Below are 18,043 nucleotides of genomic sequence, written 5' to 3' on the forward strand. Positions count from 1 at the left end.
TGGTCATTAAAAATCCCAGGATGTCTTTCGAAAAGAGTAGAGGTGTGACCTCGGCATCCTGGCCAAATTTGCCCATTGGCCTCTGACCATCATGGCCTCCAAATCATCCCCATATTCCGATTGGCTTCATCACTCTGTCTCCTCTCCACCAGTAAGCTGGTGTGTGGTGGGCGTTCTGGCACACTATAGCTGCCGTCGCATCATCCAGGTGGATGCTGCACACTGGTGGTGGATGAGGAGATACCCCTGACACTGTAAAGCTTTGAGTGTCTAGAAAAGCGCTATATAAATGTAACAAATTATTATTATTATTATTGTAAAATTGTATTACTATTTAAAATAAATGTTCTTAAAATGTAATTTATTTCTGGTATGGCAAAGCTGGATTTTCTGTATCATTACTCCAGTCTTCAGTGTCACATGACCCTTCAGAAATCATTCTGAAATGTTTATTTGATGCTCAAGAAATATTTCTTAGAATCAATGTTGAAAACTGTTGTGCTGCTTACCATTATTGTTGCAATCATGATTTTTTTTTTTGCAAAATAGTTTTAAATAATAGAAAGTTCAGAAGAACACCATTTATTTAACATATTTATATACTTTGTAACATTATAAAATGTCTTAATCATTACTTTAATTTTAATTCATCCTTGCTGAATAAAAGTTTAAATTTCTTAGTAAAAAGTCTCATTGTCCCCCCAACTTTTAAACATTAATGTTTTATATTGATTTATAAAACATTATATACCATATAAATACCATCCCATTGACATTGAAACGTCCATCATCAGGGCACACCGGAATATCACAGAGTGGTGAGCTCACGCACACGCACACGCACACACACACATGTTGGGTTTACATGTTTTATGGGGACATTCCATAGGCGTAATGGTTTTTATACTGTACAAACTGTACTTTCTATCGCCCTACACCTACCCTACACCTAAACCTAGCCCTCACAGGAGATTGTGCATACTTTTACTTCATCAAAAAAACTCATTGTGCATGATTTATAAGCCTGTTTCCTCATGGGGACCTGAGAAATGTCCCCACAAGGTCAAAATCTACTGGTATTCCTATCCTTGTGGGGACATTTGGTCCCCACAACGTGATGAATACCAGGTACACACACACACACACACACACACACACACACACACACACACACACACACACACACTCACACTCACACTCACACTCACACTCTCACACACACTCACACACTCACTCACTCTCTAGTTTTCATGTTTCATCAATATTGCCAGCCATATCACCCTGTAGCCCAAGACTGGTCGCCTACTGAAGCTAAGCAGGGTTGAGCCTGGTCAGTACCTGGATGGGAGACCTCCTGGGAAAACTAGGTTGCTGCTGGAAGAGGTGCTAGTGAGGCCAGCAGGGGGTGCTCACCCTGTGGTCTGTGTGGGTCCTAGCACCCCAGTATAGTGACGGGGACACTATACTGCCAAAAAGCACCGTCCTTCGGATGAGACGTTAAACCGAGGTCCTGACTCTCTGTGGTCATTAAAAATCCCAGGATGTCTTTCGAAAAGAGTAGAGGTGTGACCTCGGCATCCTGGCCAAATTTGCCCATTGGCCTCTGACCATCATGGCCTCCAAATCATCCCCATATTCCGATTGGCTTCATCACTCTGTCTCCTCTCCACCAGTAAGCTGGTGTGTGGTGGGCGTTCTGGCACACTATAGCTGCCGTCGCATCATCCAGGTGGATGCTGCACACTGGTGGTGGATGAGGAGATACCCCTGACACTGTAAAGCTTTGAGTGTCTAGAAAAGCGCTATATAAATGTAACAAATTATTATTATTATTATTGTAAAATTGTATTACTATTTAAAATAAATGTTCTTAAAATGTAATTTATTTCTGGTATGGCAAAGCTGGATTTTCTGTATCATTACTCCAGTCTTCAGTGTCACATGACCCTTCAGAAATCATTCTGAAATGTTTATTTGATGCTCAAGAAATATTTCTTAGAATCAATGTTGAAAACTGTTGTGCTGCTTACCATTATTGTTGCAATCATGATTTTTTTTTTGCAAAATAGTTTTAAATAATAGAAAGTTCAGAAGAACACCATTTATTTAACATATTTATATACTTTGTAACATTATAAAATGTCTTAATCATTACTTTAATTTTAATTCATCCTTGCTGAATAAAAGTTTAAATTTCTTAGTAAAAAGTCTCATTGTCCCCCCAACTTTTAAACATTAATGTGTATATATATCAAATATACTTTTTTTTTATTGGAAATACAGCCCAAAAACATTTAATATTTTACCTAACCATGTGAGAATACTTTGGTTTTTGGTTTTTGGTAATTCAATTATTAAAATTATTATGTTATACATATACTGCCTACTGTTCTTCAGAAAAAATTCTTTAGTTCCCACAAATTGTTTGGTTTTTCAGTATTTTTGTGTAGTTTAACCAAGGGGCAACCTCCCGCTCTCTCTTTTGAAACCAACACGGAAGTGTCTTAAAATGCAATTCATCGACTGGCCGCTAGAGACTGGCTGCAAAAGAGAGTCAGTCCCATTGACTCCCCATGTTAAAATGCCCAACTTTACAGCAGAAAAAAGTATGTTTACAGCCTGGTTCAAAAAATGGTTTGGGTCTATATAGCTAGTTTTGCCCTTCATGTCAACTGTGAGGGGGGTGAATTTTTTTATAACTCATCCGTTTAAGTTATATTAAGCCTTAAAGTTCAGCATAATTAAGGGCGTGGCCACTTGAGTGACAGGGGGATTGCCGCTGCTGTCACCACTGTCGCTCTAGGCGGGCGTGGTTTCAGCAACCAGCTCCACCCACGTCCCGCCTTTTTGCCCATTTTTGATTATCCGGGAGTGACGCGCGGTGACGCGATTCCAAGATGGCGACGGCCGAATCCCGCCCACAACAGGCTTCAAAACAGCGCTTCAGAATCCTAAGGGTGACGTCACGGACACTACGTCCATATTTTTTACAGTCTATGAGTTTAACCCTTTCCAACAATGACTGTATGATTTTGAGACCCATCTTTTCACACTGAGGACAACTGCGGGACTCATACGCAACTACTACAAAAGGTTCAAACGCTCACTGATGCTCCAAAAGGAAAAATTACGTATTAAGAGCCCGGGGCTGAAAATTTTTGAACAGAATGCGAATGCGTACAGGGTGTGTACATTTTTTTTATTTTGCCTAAATATCATGGTTTTTTTCATTTAGTACTGCCCTTCAGAAGCTACAGAAGATAGTTACATGTTTCCCAGAAGACAATATAAGTAAAATTTACTCTGATCTTCAAATTTAAAAAGTTTTCACCCCTGCCTCTTAATGCATCGCGTTTCTTTCTTAAGCATCAGTGTTTGAACCTTCTGTGATAGTTGCATGTGAGTCCCTCAGTTGTCCTCAGTGTGAAAAGATGGATCTTGAAATCATAGTCATTGTTGGAAAGGGTTCAAATACACAAAATTGCTAAAAAAACCAATGAATTTGTAGGACCTTAAAGATTTTTTTGAAAAACAGCAGGTAGTTTAACTGTTGAGGACAAACAAGGGACACATGAACAGCTATTACTAACAAAACAAAATAAAAACAGCTGTGGATCATTCAGGAAACAACACAGTATTAAAAATCAAGTATATGTAAACTTTTGAACAGGGTCATTTTTATAAATTCAACTATGATTTTGAGTACTAAATAAAAGCAACTGGCATTTTGTATGATCCCTCTTATTTTGTCAAAATAATTAACATTTTCAGATTCTACAAGGTGTATGTAAACTTTTGACTTCACAAGTATACATTGTCTGAGTCTGAGAAACTGCTGCTGCACATTAAATAACACTTGAGTCAATAACAAAAGACTTAACAATTTGAAAAATCATAAGAAATAATTAAATAAGCTCATAAAAACATAAACATGTATTTTTACTGGCAATAACCTAAGTATTCAAGGAAGCAGTAGTTTCCTTCAAATATCTGTGCCCTAAACCGGATATGTTATTATTCAGGTAGCCATCCATAAACGTGTTTGCTCAGCAAGTTTCACAATGTTGCTGACAATACAGTAGTTGACCTGAGAGACAAAACTGACTGCAGAACAAGAGTTTATGCTAATGCCTAGCGTAGTTGCATTGCGCAAACTTCTCACAAAAGCAAGTACGTGTGAATTGGAGCTTGCACAGCTATTTTGTATTCACATATTTCCGTGGAGTAAAGTTCAACCCATTTCTCTCTCTCATTCAGTGCGGTGTTCACATGGACGAATCTCTTAGTGGTGGTAGTGGAGTTGGACGGTTCGGAGCAGGACGCTCTAGATCTGGTTCCCATGGTAACTAATGTGGTTCTAGAGGAACACTACTTGATTGTCGGCGTGGTGGTCGTTGTCGACACAGGCGTGATTCCCATCAACTCTAGAGGAGAGAAGCAACGCATGCATCTGCGAGACGGCTTCCTCGCCGACCAGCTCGACCCCATATATGTGGCTTACAACATGTAGAAACACACACGCACACTAAAGATCTTAAAGACAGGCTCATTCTCATGAGCTCAGGCACAACCATGATTTCCAGCACCTTCTCACTCTCAGCACTTCTGTCAGCCTGCTAACTGTAGATCGAACACCCTCAAAATAGCAAACACACACTCACATGATTCACAGAGGGACTTGGAAGACTCCTGTAGCATATCTTTTTCAGTTTTTGATTGTGTCGCCCAATATTTTGCTAGTGTCTGCTATTTTTTTTTTACTTGCATAAATTTAATTTAAAGAACAGGGGATTTTATATGATAAATAGTGCTGTTGCCAATTAATTTCATGTTATTTATTTGTGTTTTTAAACCTGCGGTCACAAATATACCAGTCATATTTGTGCTTTTACGTGTTTCTTTGCATTTTGTTGTTTTATGCTTGTTGTTGCTGTTGTCTTTGTTGAAACATTGTATTAGAATATCACATATTGACTTATTTAGCATGTTGATCATTTTAAAGATACTAATGTTAAGTCATTTTCATAACTGTTGATTATGTACAGAAAATTGTTTCGGTTTTGTCTAGCTTTTGCAATGTCATTTTTGTGATTTAATAGTTTAGGCTAACATTTAGGTCATGTATATGAATAAGATCATATCTGCACTGTGATACACATAAATATAGACCTATGTGAACTAGAATTTGCATTCTAGATTCATTGCCCAGCATCAGCTGATCTCTCCTGTTTTATGTCTACATCTAGAGAGACAGAGAGGGAGGGAGGGATGGAAAGAATGACAGAAAGAGGACATATGCACAATGTGTGTTTATTATATCTTTATTTATTTTTGAAGCTTCCATTAACTGTAAGATACAAAAGCACTTTGAGTATGTCACGATGTCTTTTCATATGTCAATAAAATATTTTCAACTATTCTTATGGAGAAAACATGTCTGTCTTGCAAACATTTGTTGAAGGACCACAATGTACATGCACTGCCATCTAGTGAACAAAATGCATTAACACCAATTTCCAAACTACGTTTTCTCAACACATCTATAACCTACTAATCCTGTAAAAAACAATGTAATATACAATATACATTTAATTGTATGCTGAATGGCTATATGTATAAAGAAATGATTACTGTTGGGGAAAGTTACTTTTAAAAGTAATGCATTACAATAAAGCGCTACTTAGTTACTTTTATTGAAATTGATGCATTACGTTACTTTTGCGTTACTCTTCTCATCTTGACTGGGCTTGCTTGCTTGTTTTTAATTAAAGAAAAAGCTATATTTTTGTAGAAATGTAAATGTAAAAGCCCTTGAATATGCCTTAGCCATTTTGAATTGCAAGAAGAATAGGACGCAGGAGAAGAAAGTTTAACACTCTTTAGCAGTTTTAAAATCTATGTAATTTTTGCTTATTAGTATGATTGAATAGACCTGCAGCAAATATACTGGTTAATAAAATGGGATTAAATACATAACGAACGCGCGTGTTATTTAACATATTGTAGCAGGTTTGATTATTGCATGTTTGCATCCTATGGAGTTTTTATTTGTTTTGAGGAATACTGAGATCAGCAAATATATGTTCATATTTAGTCTAGAACTAGCATCATGTTTACACAGCGTATACAACGCCTCAGCACTTACTCTGGCGTTATTTATTTATTTTCTTGAAAATTAAAAAGTAAAGTGTTACTTTACTAGTTACTTGAAAAAGTAATCTGATTATGTAACTCGAGTTACTTGTAAAATGTTACCCAAACACTACTTATTATGAGCCAAACTGATACTGACCTACTACTTCATGTCGAAAAATAGATAGAGTAAATGCATGTTCAAATTTAGTCTAAAACTACAGTAACATCATGTTTACACAGCACACAAATGCCTCAGATACTTCCTTGTAAAGTAAAAAAGTAACACATTACTTTAATAGTTACTTGAAAAGTAATCTTATAACTCAAGTTACTTGTAATGTTACCCCAACTGCTTATTGTATATTATATGAGCCATAGTGTTGGGGAAAGTTACTTTTAAAAGTAATGCATTATTGGGTTACTCCTTAAAAAAGTAACTAAGTTACTTAGTTACTTTTTATGTAAAGTAATGCATTGCGTTACTTTTTACATCTGTTTGTTTGCTTGCTTTTCTTATAAAAAGTGATATTTTTGGCAAACGTGAAACCCCTTTCACACCAAAAGTGCAATTCACGTCTGTACAGTAGAACGCAGGAAAAGAAGGTTTGAAACTCTTCAGAAATAAAACAAAAAAGAAGCGCAAATTTTAGTGCAAAATGTTAGTTTGGTTGGTATGGTTGAATTGGATCATCGAAGGTCAGAAGCAAAAACTCAACTTAATAAAATGGGTTTAAATACATAGGATAATTTTGTTATTTAACATATTTAATTATTGCAGGTTTGCGTGCGTCATATTCGGAGTTCGCCTGGATCTGCTTGCTCTTGATTTCTTATGGGGACAGGAAAGCTGTCAATCAGTCAATAGGAAAACAAAGTAACTGCCGTTACTTTAAAAAAAAAATTATATTACAATATTTTTTGTAAATTAAACAGTAGGCCTAATGCTTTACTTTATTAGTTACTTGGGAAAAGTAATCTGATTACGTCGCGTTACTTCTAATGCGTTACCCCCAACACTGATGAGCCAAACTAGTTCTACTGACCTACTATGTATAGGGTGACCAGACGTCCCGAAAAATTCGGGACAGTCCCGAAATCTAAGCTGCTGTCCCGAATCCCGAATCCCGCTCTAATTGTCCCGAAAATTATGCTGAAGCAATATCTTAAATAGTTATTGTCTGATAAAACATAAAAAACTGTCCGTGGAGCGAGGTTGAGTCATCCGCCGGCTGCTCATTGGCTGCAGCATCTTGTTTTTTGTTTTGTTTTTTTAGATATACCCAGAGCCATAGAGAAAGAGAGCTACGACACGCTCTGATCTCGCCGCCGCGCGGTCACGTGGTTCGTGGAGCGCCCAATAGTTCCAAACAACTCCGCGCTCCAATGTGTTTGAATGGGTTTAAGTAGGATAGACAGCAGTTTTACTATATTTGCATCAATTTCGAGTAATTATTAACACATAATGTGCATTGATTGTGTATTGATAACTTCTCTGAATACGCTTTACAATCGCATTTTATTCTGGGCAGTGATAAAGAGACATAATTAATATGTTCTCATACTTTTTGGCAGTCAAATGTGACCAAACACGTAACTTTTATTCAATTAAATAATTGTAATATATAGTTCAGTTCTATTTAGTTAATATTTGAGGAGGCTTTTTTTGTACTAAATAATATGTGCAATAATGATCCTGACCATTTAAAAGATAACATTTTCTAATATAGTATTTATATTACAGTTAGTTTGATATTTAAGGTAAAATATATTGGAATGTGTATTTGGACATGATCAAACACTCTTTTTTTATATGTTTTGATTTAACGATTTAATGTTAAATAAGAAAAAAGTAATTTATTCGTGTTATTTTATGATATTCAAATATACAACATAACTGAATATTATAAAAGGCAAGCAAAAATGGCATTTGACATAATAGAAAAGAGGAAAATAGTGTTTAAAAAACACAAGGCAACGAATTGCATTCAGCATACATTTTTTTTTATCGTATTTCTTGAATGCAGTCTTTACTGAAACTCATTCAATCTCCCACAGTGAGAGAAAGATTGCAGAAAGACTAAAAACGTAAAAATATGACAATTAGTATCTGGTTATGGTCGCTATTACGGTGTTTCTCACGTTATCTAACTGCATTTACAGTATAACTGTTTATTTTTTAACGATAAAAATTAAGATGTTGCTAGCAGCAAATTACACTGTACCAACACCGCGACAGTACAGACCAACAAGTTGGTCTCGTCCTTCTTTAAGAAGGCACCGTGTTCAAAATAATACTTCTGTAGCCTACGTATTAGGCTATATCAATTTATATGCATATGTACTTGTTAATAAAAATATGATTGCTTCATTAACTTCAGTTTGAAGTATAAAAATAGCCTAACGCAACTTAACTAAAGTTAGGCTACTTATATTAATAAAAACATGATTGGTTCAGTCACTTTCGTTTGAAATTCATTATCTTTATTATTCATTACCCCGCAACCGCCCCCCCCCCCCCCCGTCCCGAATTTCAATCAATCTCATCTGGTCACCCTAACTATGTAGTACTGTATGTCGACAGACAGACAGACAGACAGACAGACAGACAGACAGATAGATAGATAGATAGATAGATAGATAGATAGATAGATAGATAGATAGATAGATAGATAGATAGATAGAAAGAAAGAAAGAAAGAAAGAAAGAAAGAAAGAAAGAAAGAAAGAAAGAAAATCTCCGATATTTTTTTGTAAATGAAAAATGTGTTACTTTATTAGTTGCTTGGAAAAAAGTAATCTGATTACGTCGCGTTACTTCTAATGCGTTACCCCCAACACTGATGAGCCAAACTGGTTCTACTGACTACGTAGTACTGCATGTCGATAGATAGATAGATAGATAGATAGATAGATAGATAGATAGATAGATAGATAGATAGATAGATAGATAGATAGATAGAAAGAAAGAAAGAAAGAAAGAAAGAAAGAAAGAAAGAAAGAAAGAAAGAAAGAAAGAAAATCTCCGATATTTTTTTGTAAATGAAAAATGTGTTACTTTATTAGTTGCTTGGAAAAAAGTAATCTGATTACGTCGCGTTACTTCTAATGCGTTACCCCCAACACTGATGAGCCAAACTGGTTCTACTGACTACGTAGTACTGCATGTCGATAGATAGATAGATAGATAGATAGATAGATAGATAGATAGATAGATAGATAGATAGATAGATAGATAGATAGATAGATAGAAAGAAAGAAAGAAAGAAAGAAAGAAAGAAAGAAAGAAAGAAAGAAAGAAAGAAAGAAAATCTCCGATATTTTTTTGTAAATGAAAAATGTGTTACTTTATTAGTTGCTTGGAAAAAAGTAATCTGATTACGTCGCGTTACTTCTAATGCGTTACCCCCAACACTGATGAGCCAAACTGGTTCTACTGACTACGTAGTACTGCATGTCGATAGATAGATAGATAGATAGATAGATAGATAGATAGATAGATAGATAGATAGATAGATAGATAGATAGAAAGAAAGAAAGAAAGAAAGAAAGAAAGAAAGAAAGAAAGAAAGAAAATCTCCGATATTTTTTTGTAAATGAAAAATGTGTTACTTTATTAGTTGCTTGGAAAAAAGTAATCTGATTACGTCGCGTTACTTCTAATGCGTTACCCCCAACACTGATGAGCCAAACTGGTTCTACTGACTACGTAGTACTGCATGTCGATAGATAGATAGATAGATAGATAGATAGATAGATAGATAGATAGATAGATAGATAGATAGATAGATAGATAGATAGATAGATAGATAGATAGATAGATAGATAGATAGATAGATAGATAGATAGATAGATAGATAGAGAACATTCATATTGAGCTGATAAGACTATAGAAATACACTAAAAACATTTTTTAGTTTAGTCCACAAGATGGCGCTTACAGACCGCCTCTGCTCGCTCGTTGCGCCACCCTCATTCTGCCAGTGAGAGGCTTCCTGTGTAACCCTGAGCAGCTGGTTTGGTCAGAGTGTTTGTGTTATTGCAGGATGTGGTGAACTAGGGAGGTAGTGCCGCTCACAGCTCGCGAGGTGACGGTTGGGACAGCGAGACGTGGCGCGCACTCAGAGACGGATAGCAGCTGTAAGACTCGAGCGAGTTAAAGTTCGTTGAGAAGAGCGGAAAATCACGGGCCGACGGCCGCTCCATACAAGGCAAGGTCGGGTGGGGAGCAGTTTAGGGAGCAGCGCTGATCCAATCATCTGCGCCCCTGGGAAGAGCCCGGAACCGAACGACGCGACTCACTTTGTTTTCTGAGAAGATTTATAAACCTCTGAGATGCTTTTGTAGAAGCTCTCTTGTTTCTTTAGTTGTTTAGCTTTTAGTTTTGTTTGTTTGTTTTGGATTTGTGTACTTTAGAGATGAGTACGTCAGTAAACGGAGTGGACCCCAAACCCGCACCAGCGGTCAGTCAGAACGGACCGGGTTCTGTTCCTCCGAGCCCCACGGATGTCAAAACACCCCAGCCGGAGATACCGGACGAGGAGTCGCAGTCCGCGGTGACGGACGCCACGCAGATGGGAATTAAGTTCGGCAAGACATTCCTGCTGATTTTCCCCATATACGTGCTGGGATATCTGGAGTTCAGTTTCAGCTGGGTCCTCATCATCCTGGCCGCGCTATTCTGGCTCAGACGGAACCAGGGAAGCAGATTCGCTCGGGTGAACAAGGCGTTGGAGTTTCTGGAGCAAGAGGAGCGAGCGGTGCGACAGACCGTCCACAGCTCAGAGCTGCCGCCGTGGGTGAGTGACATAGTGAACACTGCGTTGGTCAAATCTGTTAATGTTTCACAAGGAGAACTTTGACCCCAGCCTTGACCTGTAGCACTAATTCGGACTTGCACAGCCCAGTTCAACCGGCTTGTTAAAATCTGACGTTGTCAAAAAGTTTGTGTATTCAACTACAGACATTGCTTACATGCCTGAATGAGTCACAAATCTAATCAAGAGCACAAATTGAAACTGAAGTTTCAGAACCGCCCATCAAACATTTTGATCTGAGCAGAATCACTTGTAAGCTCTTCTAAAATGTTTGCTTTGATAGGTCTTCATTAGAGATTATGGAGTTAAACAATTTTTTTCCCATATTCAAATTCTTCTTCTACTACTTTGCATAAATGTACATTAATGTGCACCAATAATAAAATATTATTACAGTCAAAAGTACCAGCCAAAAGTTTTTAAACAGTAAGATTTTTTTTAAATGTTTTTTAAAAAGGTCTCTTCTGCTCACCAAGCCTGCATTTATTTATTCCAAATTACAGCAAAAATAGTACAATTTTGAATTTTTTTTTGCTATTTAAAATAGATGTTTCCTATTTGAATACATTTTAAAATGTAATTTATTCCTGTGATCAAAGCTACATTTTCAGAATCATCACTCCAGTCTTCAGGATGACATGATCCTTCAGAAATCATTCTAATATGCCGATTTGCAGTTCAAAAAACATTTTTATTAATATTATTATCAATATTTAAAACGGTTGAGTACATTTTTTTTCAGGATTCTTTCAAAAATTCTACTCAGCTGTTTTCAACATAATGATATTGATAAATGTTTTTTTTTTTCGTGCAGCAAATCAGAATATTAGAATGATTTCTAAAGGATCATGTGACTGGAGTGATGGTGCTAGAAATTCAGCTCTGGAATCACAGGAATAAATTACATTTTAAAATATATTCAAATAGAAAAGAGTTGTTTTAAATAGTAAAAATATTTCAAAATTGTACTGTTTTGCTGTACCTTGGATCAAATGCAGGCTTTGGTGAGCGGAAGAGACTTCTTTAAAAAACATTAACAAATCTTACTGTTCAAAAACTTTTGACTGGTAGTGTATATAAATATATAATACATTAAAAATCAAATGTGGATAATATATCACTTAGTGGCCATTATAAATAAAAATAATTATTACTGGTCATAGTAAAAGTGAAACTTTGCTTAAATGTAATGACATTGAAAATAAAACATTTAGTATAAAGTAAAAATCAGTTTTCACTTCACATATTATTTGTGATACAAAAAAGCTTTTCTATTGTAAATAAATAATTTTATGTACCAACTTTGAACAATGAAAATAATTAAGTAAAATTATAAGTGATGCACTTAGGCCTATCTCTTTCCAGGTGGATTTTTAAGGCGTTCAAGGATGTGCATTGATCGACAACTAATTTGAAAACTAGATGAGGCGTCTATGGACGGGTGCGGCTCACCCTCGAAATATTAAATCTGAGGCAGTATCCAGAATAATTTGCCATGAATTTGAATCCTTGTGGGAAATCTTCAGAGCTCTAAGCACAAACATGCACAAGCAAAATTGTCGAGTCTGTTTCTGTTGGCCTACAGACTTTGGTGCTCTGTTACTTTAAATGAGTTTGCTGTCTAACCTGAGATCATAGTTCTGGCATATTAGCGGGCATGTCTGCTGAAAGAGGCATTCAGGGACACAAAACTCCAGTGTTCACTCCATTAGCTGTAAATCACAGTCTTGCCATGGCCAGGACAGGCTGTCATTGTTCTTTCGCTTTTAGGCTGATATTAAGTAACATGAACAGGTAATTCGTGAAACTCAGGTTGACTTGGGATTGGCTGCATGGTCTGGTTGTAAATAAGTGTTGCTTTGGTGTCACTGATAAACTATTACAGTGTTTGTTAATATTTGGAAGTAGATTTAATTTAGTTTTTTATATTTTCTGTCCTTTAATTTTATAATAGTACTTTTAGTACTTAAAGTTAACCTGCACACACTCATAAACACTTAATCATACAACACTGATTAATTTTAAGTTTGTTTGAGTGAAGTGGTCTGTCTGTGCTTGTTTGTAGCAGGAACTGGTGTGACATTGTTTATTTGTGTCAGATCACAACTGCATATGGTGAAAGAACCTCTCCTTAGTGGGTGTGGTGTGTTACTACAGTAACTGCCATTATGACATTTGACGTTATTATTATGACATCACCAAAGCATGGTGAGTCACACGCTTGAGGAAATGTTGCCATAGTGACCTGTCAATCAGATGATGCACCACGTTCTGTTTCTGAACAAAAGTTTGGACGAGCAGATACAGTGACACTTTACCTGGAGGGCAAATATTATAAAAGCAGTGCTCCTGCCTTGTTGTGTGTCTGTGTTTGTGCATGTGGTAATAACTAACAAGTTGAACCATTATAGCAAACATGGCGATGAAAAGCCAGTAAAGCTTGAGTTTTATTAGCTAGGCCATGAAGAGTAAACACAAGAGTTTTTGGTTTGTCAAAGTAACTCACTCAGTGTTCCAACAGATGTCCAAAATAAAGCTTATATGTATGATAACACACTGTTAAAATAAGATTAAATTATGAAGTAGATATCATAAGCATAATAATTGTAGCGTAATTAATATTTATTTTTCATAATATTGTTTAATATTATTTAAGTGTTAAGGATAATTAAAGATAATTACAATAATTTGTAAATGAATCGGTTTGCAAATAATGGTAATTAGAACTACTTTTGGGCAGAGTTGCCAAATCCTTCTGCTGAAATTTTTTAGAAACAAATAGTCAAGCCTCTGAAGTCTCAAATATGGTCAATTAAAAAAAAATTACACTTGAATATTACACTTTTGACTGGTAGTGTATGGCCTATACACTACCAGTCAAAAGTGTAATATTCAAGTGTAATTTTTTTTTAATTGACCATATTCAAAAGTTTTTGAACAGTAGCTTTTAAAACTGTAATTTTTAATGTTTTTTTTTTTTTTAAAGAAGTCTCTTCTGCTCACCAAGCCTGTATTTATTTGATCCAAAGTACAGCAAAATAACATTTTCAATTTGAATATATTGTAAAATGTAATGTATTCCTGTGGTTTCAAAGCTGATTTTTTAGCATCATTAATCCTTCAGAAATCATTCTAATTTTCTAAATTTGCTTCTCAAAAAACATTATTATTATGTTAAAAACAGCTGAGTAGAATTTTTTTTTCAGGTTTCTTTGGCCAATAGAAAATTCAGATCTCTGTCTCAGATCTCACATTCTTTCTGAAATAGAAATCTTTTGTAACATTACGAATGTCTTTATCATCACTTTTGATCAATTCAACGCAAGTTACGCAACCTTGCAAAATTTCTGTAATTTCTCTCCAAAAATTATACTGACTCCAAGCTTTTTGAATGGTATAATGCTGATCTTTAGATCTTTCTTTTAATCAAAGAATTCTGAAAAAAAAAAGAAAAAATTTGAAAAAACTGTTTTAAATAATAATAATAAATGTTTCTTGAACAGCAAATCAGGAAATAAGAACGATTTCTGAAGGATCATGTGACACTGAAGAGTAATAATGCTGAAAATTTAGCTTTGATCACAGAAATAAATTATATTTTAAAATGTATTCAATTAGAAAACAGCTATTTAAAAAATATTATATAATATATTTTGTTGTACATTAGATAAAAAATGCACGTGAAGAGATTTCTTTAAAAAACATTAAAGGGATAGTTCGAGCATTTAAGACATGAAGTTGTATGCAATCCTTATCAGCACTATAGTGTATACAGACTGACCCACACTGCGTTCACCTCCCTGGTCAGAGTTCTGGCCGCTGGAAGTATTTCAAGAAAGTAGTCACGGTTAGTTTCCGGGGCCTCAAAACTGTGCGTTTTTACGTGAAAAAAATATATGCGTTTCAAAGCTTGATTAATTTACATCACAAAAAACACTCCTAACAAAAATCATACCTCAGTTTTAATCGGCACTATATTCTTTCCGTTTCCATCAATCCGCGCTGCTGTCAGTTCGCACGTTCCGATCAGCTGTTGATAGCGCGACTCGCTGACAACATGTCTGACTACGAAACTTCTGATGATGAAACCAATTTTAGCACAATGTCAGACGGAACAGACGATATATATATTTTTATATCAGACCTCGTTTCACGTGATTTCCACAGGAGTCTAAACATCAGATTGTTTACTGTACAGTTTAGACATGGGATCTCCAGTCCTCGTGAGCTACTGTCTTGCTGGTTTTAGTTTTTCTCTGATGCAACACACCTGACTCAAATCAACGTGTACTTAGCAGGCTTGTACAGAATGTCTCATTTGAGAAAGGTGTCCTGTCATAGGAAAACATCGAGCTGCAGGAATGTAGCTCACGATGACCGGAGTTGGAGATACCTGGTTTAGACCAGAGCCATATAAAAAGAGAGTTGCGACACTCCCATAGGCTTCCATAGGAACTGAGGAATGCGGAAGTAAAGCGTGTCATGGAGCGGCCAATAGTTCCAAACAACCAATAGCTCCTCCATTGAAGCCCATTCATTTCAGCGCTTCTCAAGCACAGTCGCAAGTATATTGAAGAAATTACTGCATTTCTTTACATTTTAACGCATCAGTTGACCTCTCGAAAAACTGGCCAATAGTGGTATTTTATGAAGCGTGTCATAGTTAATGTTTATCGTTAAAAAATAAACAGTTAAACTGTAAATGCAGCTGGATAACGTGAGAAACACCGTAATAGCGACCATAACCAGATACTAGTTGTCATATTTTTATGTTTTTAGTCTTTCTGCAATCTTTCTCTCACTGTAGGAGGTTGAATGAGTTTCAGTAAAGACTGCATTCAAGAAACACGATAAAAATGTATGCTGAATGCAATTCGTTGCCTTGTGTTTTTTTAAACATTATTTTCATCTTTTCTATTATGTTAAATGCCATTTTTGCTTGCCTTTTATAATATTCACTTATGTTGTATATTTGAATATCATAAAACAAGAGTAAATTACTTTTTTTTATTTAACATTAAATCGTTAAATCGAAACATACTGTATAAAAAAAGAGTGTTTGATCATGTCCAAATACACATGCAGATGTATTTAACCTTAAATATTACACTAACTGTAATCTAAATACTATATTAGAAAATGTTGTCTTTTAAATGGTCAGGATCATTATTGCACATATTAAGTACAAAAAAACCTCCTCAAAATATTTACTAAATAGAACTTAACTATATATATTACAGTTATTTAATTGAATAAAAGTTACACTTAAGGTGTTTGGTCACATTTGAGTGCCAAAGAGTATGAGAACATATTAATTATGTCTCTTTATCACTCCCCAGAATAAAATGCGATTGTAAAGCGTATTCAGAGAAGTTATCAATACACAATCAATGCACATTATGTGTTAATAATTACTCGAAATTGCTGCAAATATAGTAAAACTGCTGTCTATCCTATTTAACTCCATTCAAACACATTGACAGCGCGGAGCTGTTTGGAACTATTGAGAGCTCCATGAACCACGTGACCGTGCGGCGGCGAGATCAAAGCGTGTCGCAACTCTCTTTTTATATGGCTCTGGTTTAGACCAAGCACACTTATAAACACGATGATATCGACACACGTTCCGCATAGTTACAGACAATAACAAATATAGCAAAGCATCATATTTTGTTGTGTTATATAGATTCAATTAAATTCATTAGTTATGACATTTGCCGATTTTCTCACCACATAGACAGTCGATTATTGTCGATGCTATCACTGCCCCGGTTAGAATATTCTCAGTGTAACGTTAGCCTAAAAACCGACGTTAGCTTCAAAATAAACCTGTCGTATGCGACATAAAGTTAGTAAATAGAGCTTACCCGTGGTACTGGTACAGCAGAACTCTTTAAAATGTGACCCTGGACCACAAAGCCAGTCATAAGGTTAAATTTGACAAAACTGAGATTTATACATCATATGAAAGCTCAATAAATAAGCTTTCTATTGATATATGGTTTGTTAGGATAGGACAATATTTGACTGAGATACATCTATTTGAAATCAGAAATCTGAGGATGCAAAAAAATCAAAAAGACTGAGAAAATCACCTTTAAAGTTGTCCAAATTAGGTTCTTAACAATGCATATTACAAATCAAAAATTACATTTTGATATGTTTACAGTAGGAATTTTACAAAAAATCTTCATGGAACATGAACTTTACTTAATTTCTTAATGATTTTTGGCATAAAAGAAAAATCAAAAATTTTGACCCATGCAATGTATTTTTGGCTATTGCTACAAATATACCCCAGCGACTTAAGACTGGTTTTGTGGTCCAGGGTCACAAATCCGTTTTTTTTTTTTTGCCTCCTTGGTTGGGGATGTAATCGTCTTCGCTGAAGTGAGCACTGCACACACGAAAATCCTTGATACTGGATATTTTAGCTCCCGCAGAGTAGCCGATGGCAACCAGCCAAACCTGTCTCATAACTATATCAGAAACAGAAAAACGATGGAATCTGAACGGCGATCCCTGCACATTCTTGTGGTCACAACCTGGGAATTTACAAGTTCGCACTATTGTTAATGTGTGTAATGGAACAGCTGATCGGAACGTGCGAACTGACAGCAGCGCGGATTGATGGAAACGGAAAGAAAATAGTGCCGATTAAAACTGAGGTATGATTTTTGTCAGGAGTGTTTTTTGTGATGTAAATTAATCAAGCTTTGAAACGCATATATTTTTTTCACGTAAAAACGCACAGTTTTGAGGCCCCGGAAACTAACCGTGACTACTTTCTTGAAAAACTTCCAGCGGCCAGAACTCTGACCAGGGAGGTGAACGCAGTGTGGGTCAGTGTGTATACACTATAGTGACGATAAGGATTGCATACAACTTCATGTCTTAAATGCTCGAACTATCCCTTTAAAAATCTTGCTATTCAAAAACTTTTGACTCTTAGTGTACTGCTTTAGTGTATAGGCCTAATGTAATATATATTTTTTATTTGACCATATTGGAGAAAAACATTTAAACTTCAGAGGCTTGACTATTTGTTTCTAAACATTTTTAGCAGAAGGATTTGGCAACACTGCCCAGAAGTGT

The 18,043-nt window shown here is 35.7% G+C and overlaps 2 protein-coding genes across 4 annotated transcripts in view; both read left to right on the forward strand.

The window, feature by feature from the left end:
* Positions 1-5,419, forward strand: part of dip2cb (disco-interacting protein 2 homolog Cb) — a 55,973-nt gene extending 50,554 nt beyond the window's left edge. For both annotated transcript variants that reach the window (XM_073848126.1, XM_073848125.1), the window contains one exon: positions 4,258-5,419. In XM_073848126.1, the coding sequence (XP_073704227.1) occupies positions 4,258-4,510 (253 nt within the window). In that variant the 3' untranslated portion in view covers positions 4,511-5,419. The remainder of the gene's footprint in view (positions 1-4,257) is intronic.
* Positions 5,420-10,138: 4,719 nt separating this feature from the next.
* Positions 10,139-18,043, forward strand: part of esyt2a (extended synaptotagmin-like protein 2a) — a 38,925-nt gene continuing 31,020 nt past the window's right edge. Inside the window, exon 1 of one of the 2 annotated variants that reach the window (XM_073848513.1) lies at positions 10,139-10,930. In XM_073848513.1, the coding sequence (XP_073704614.1) occupies positions 10,550-10,930 (381 nt within the window). In that variant the 5' untranslated portion in view covers positions 10,139-10,549. The remainder of the gene's footprint in view (positions 10,931-18,043) is intronic. The other variant, XM_073848512.1, reaches the window with a different exon arrangement.

The sequence above is a fragment of the Garra rufa genome, chromosome 10 (assembly GCF_049309525.1).
Source record: "Garra rufa chromosome 10, GarRuf1.0, whole genome shotgun sequence".
Lineage (NCBI taxonomy): Eukaryota > Metazoa > Chordata > Actinopteri > Cypriniformes > Cyprinidae > Garra > Garra rufa.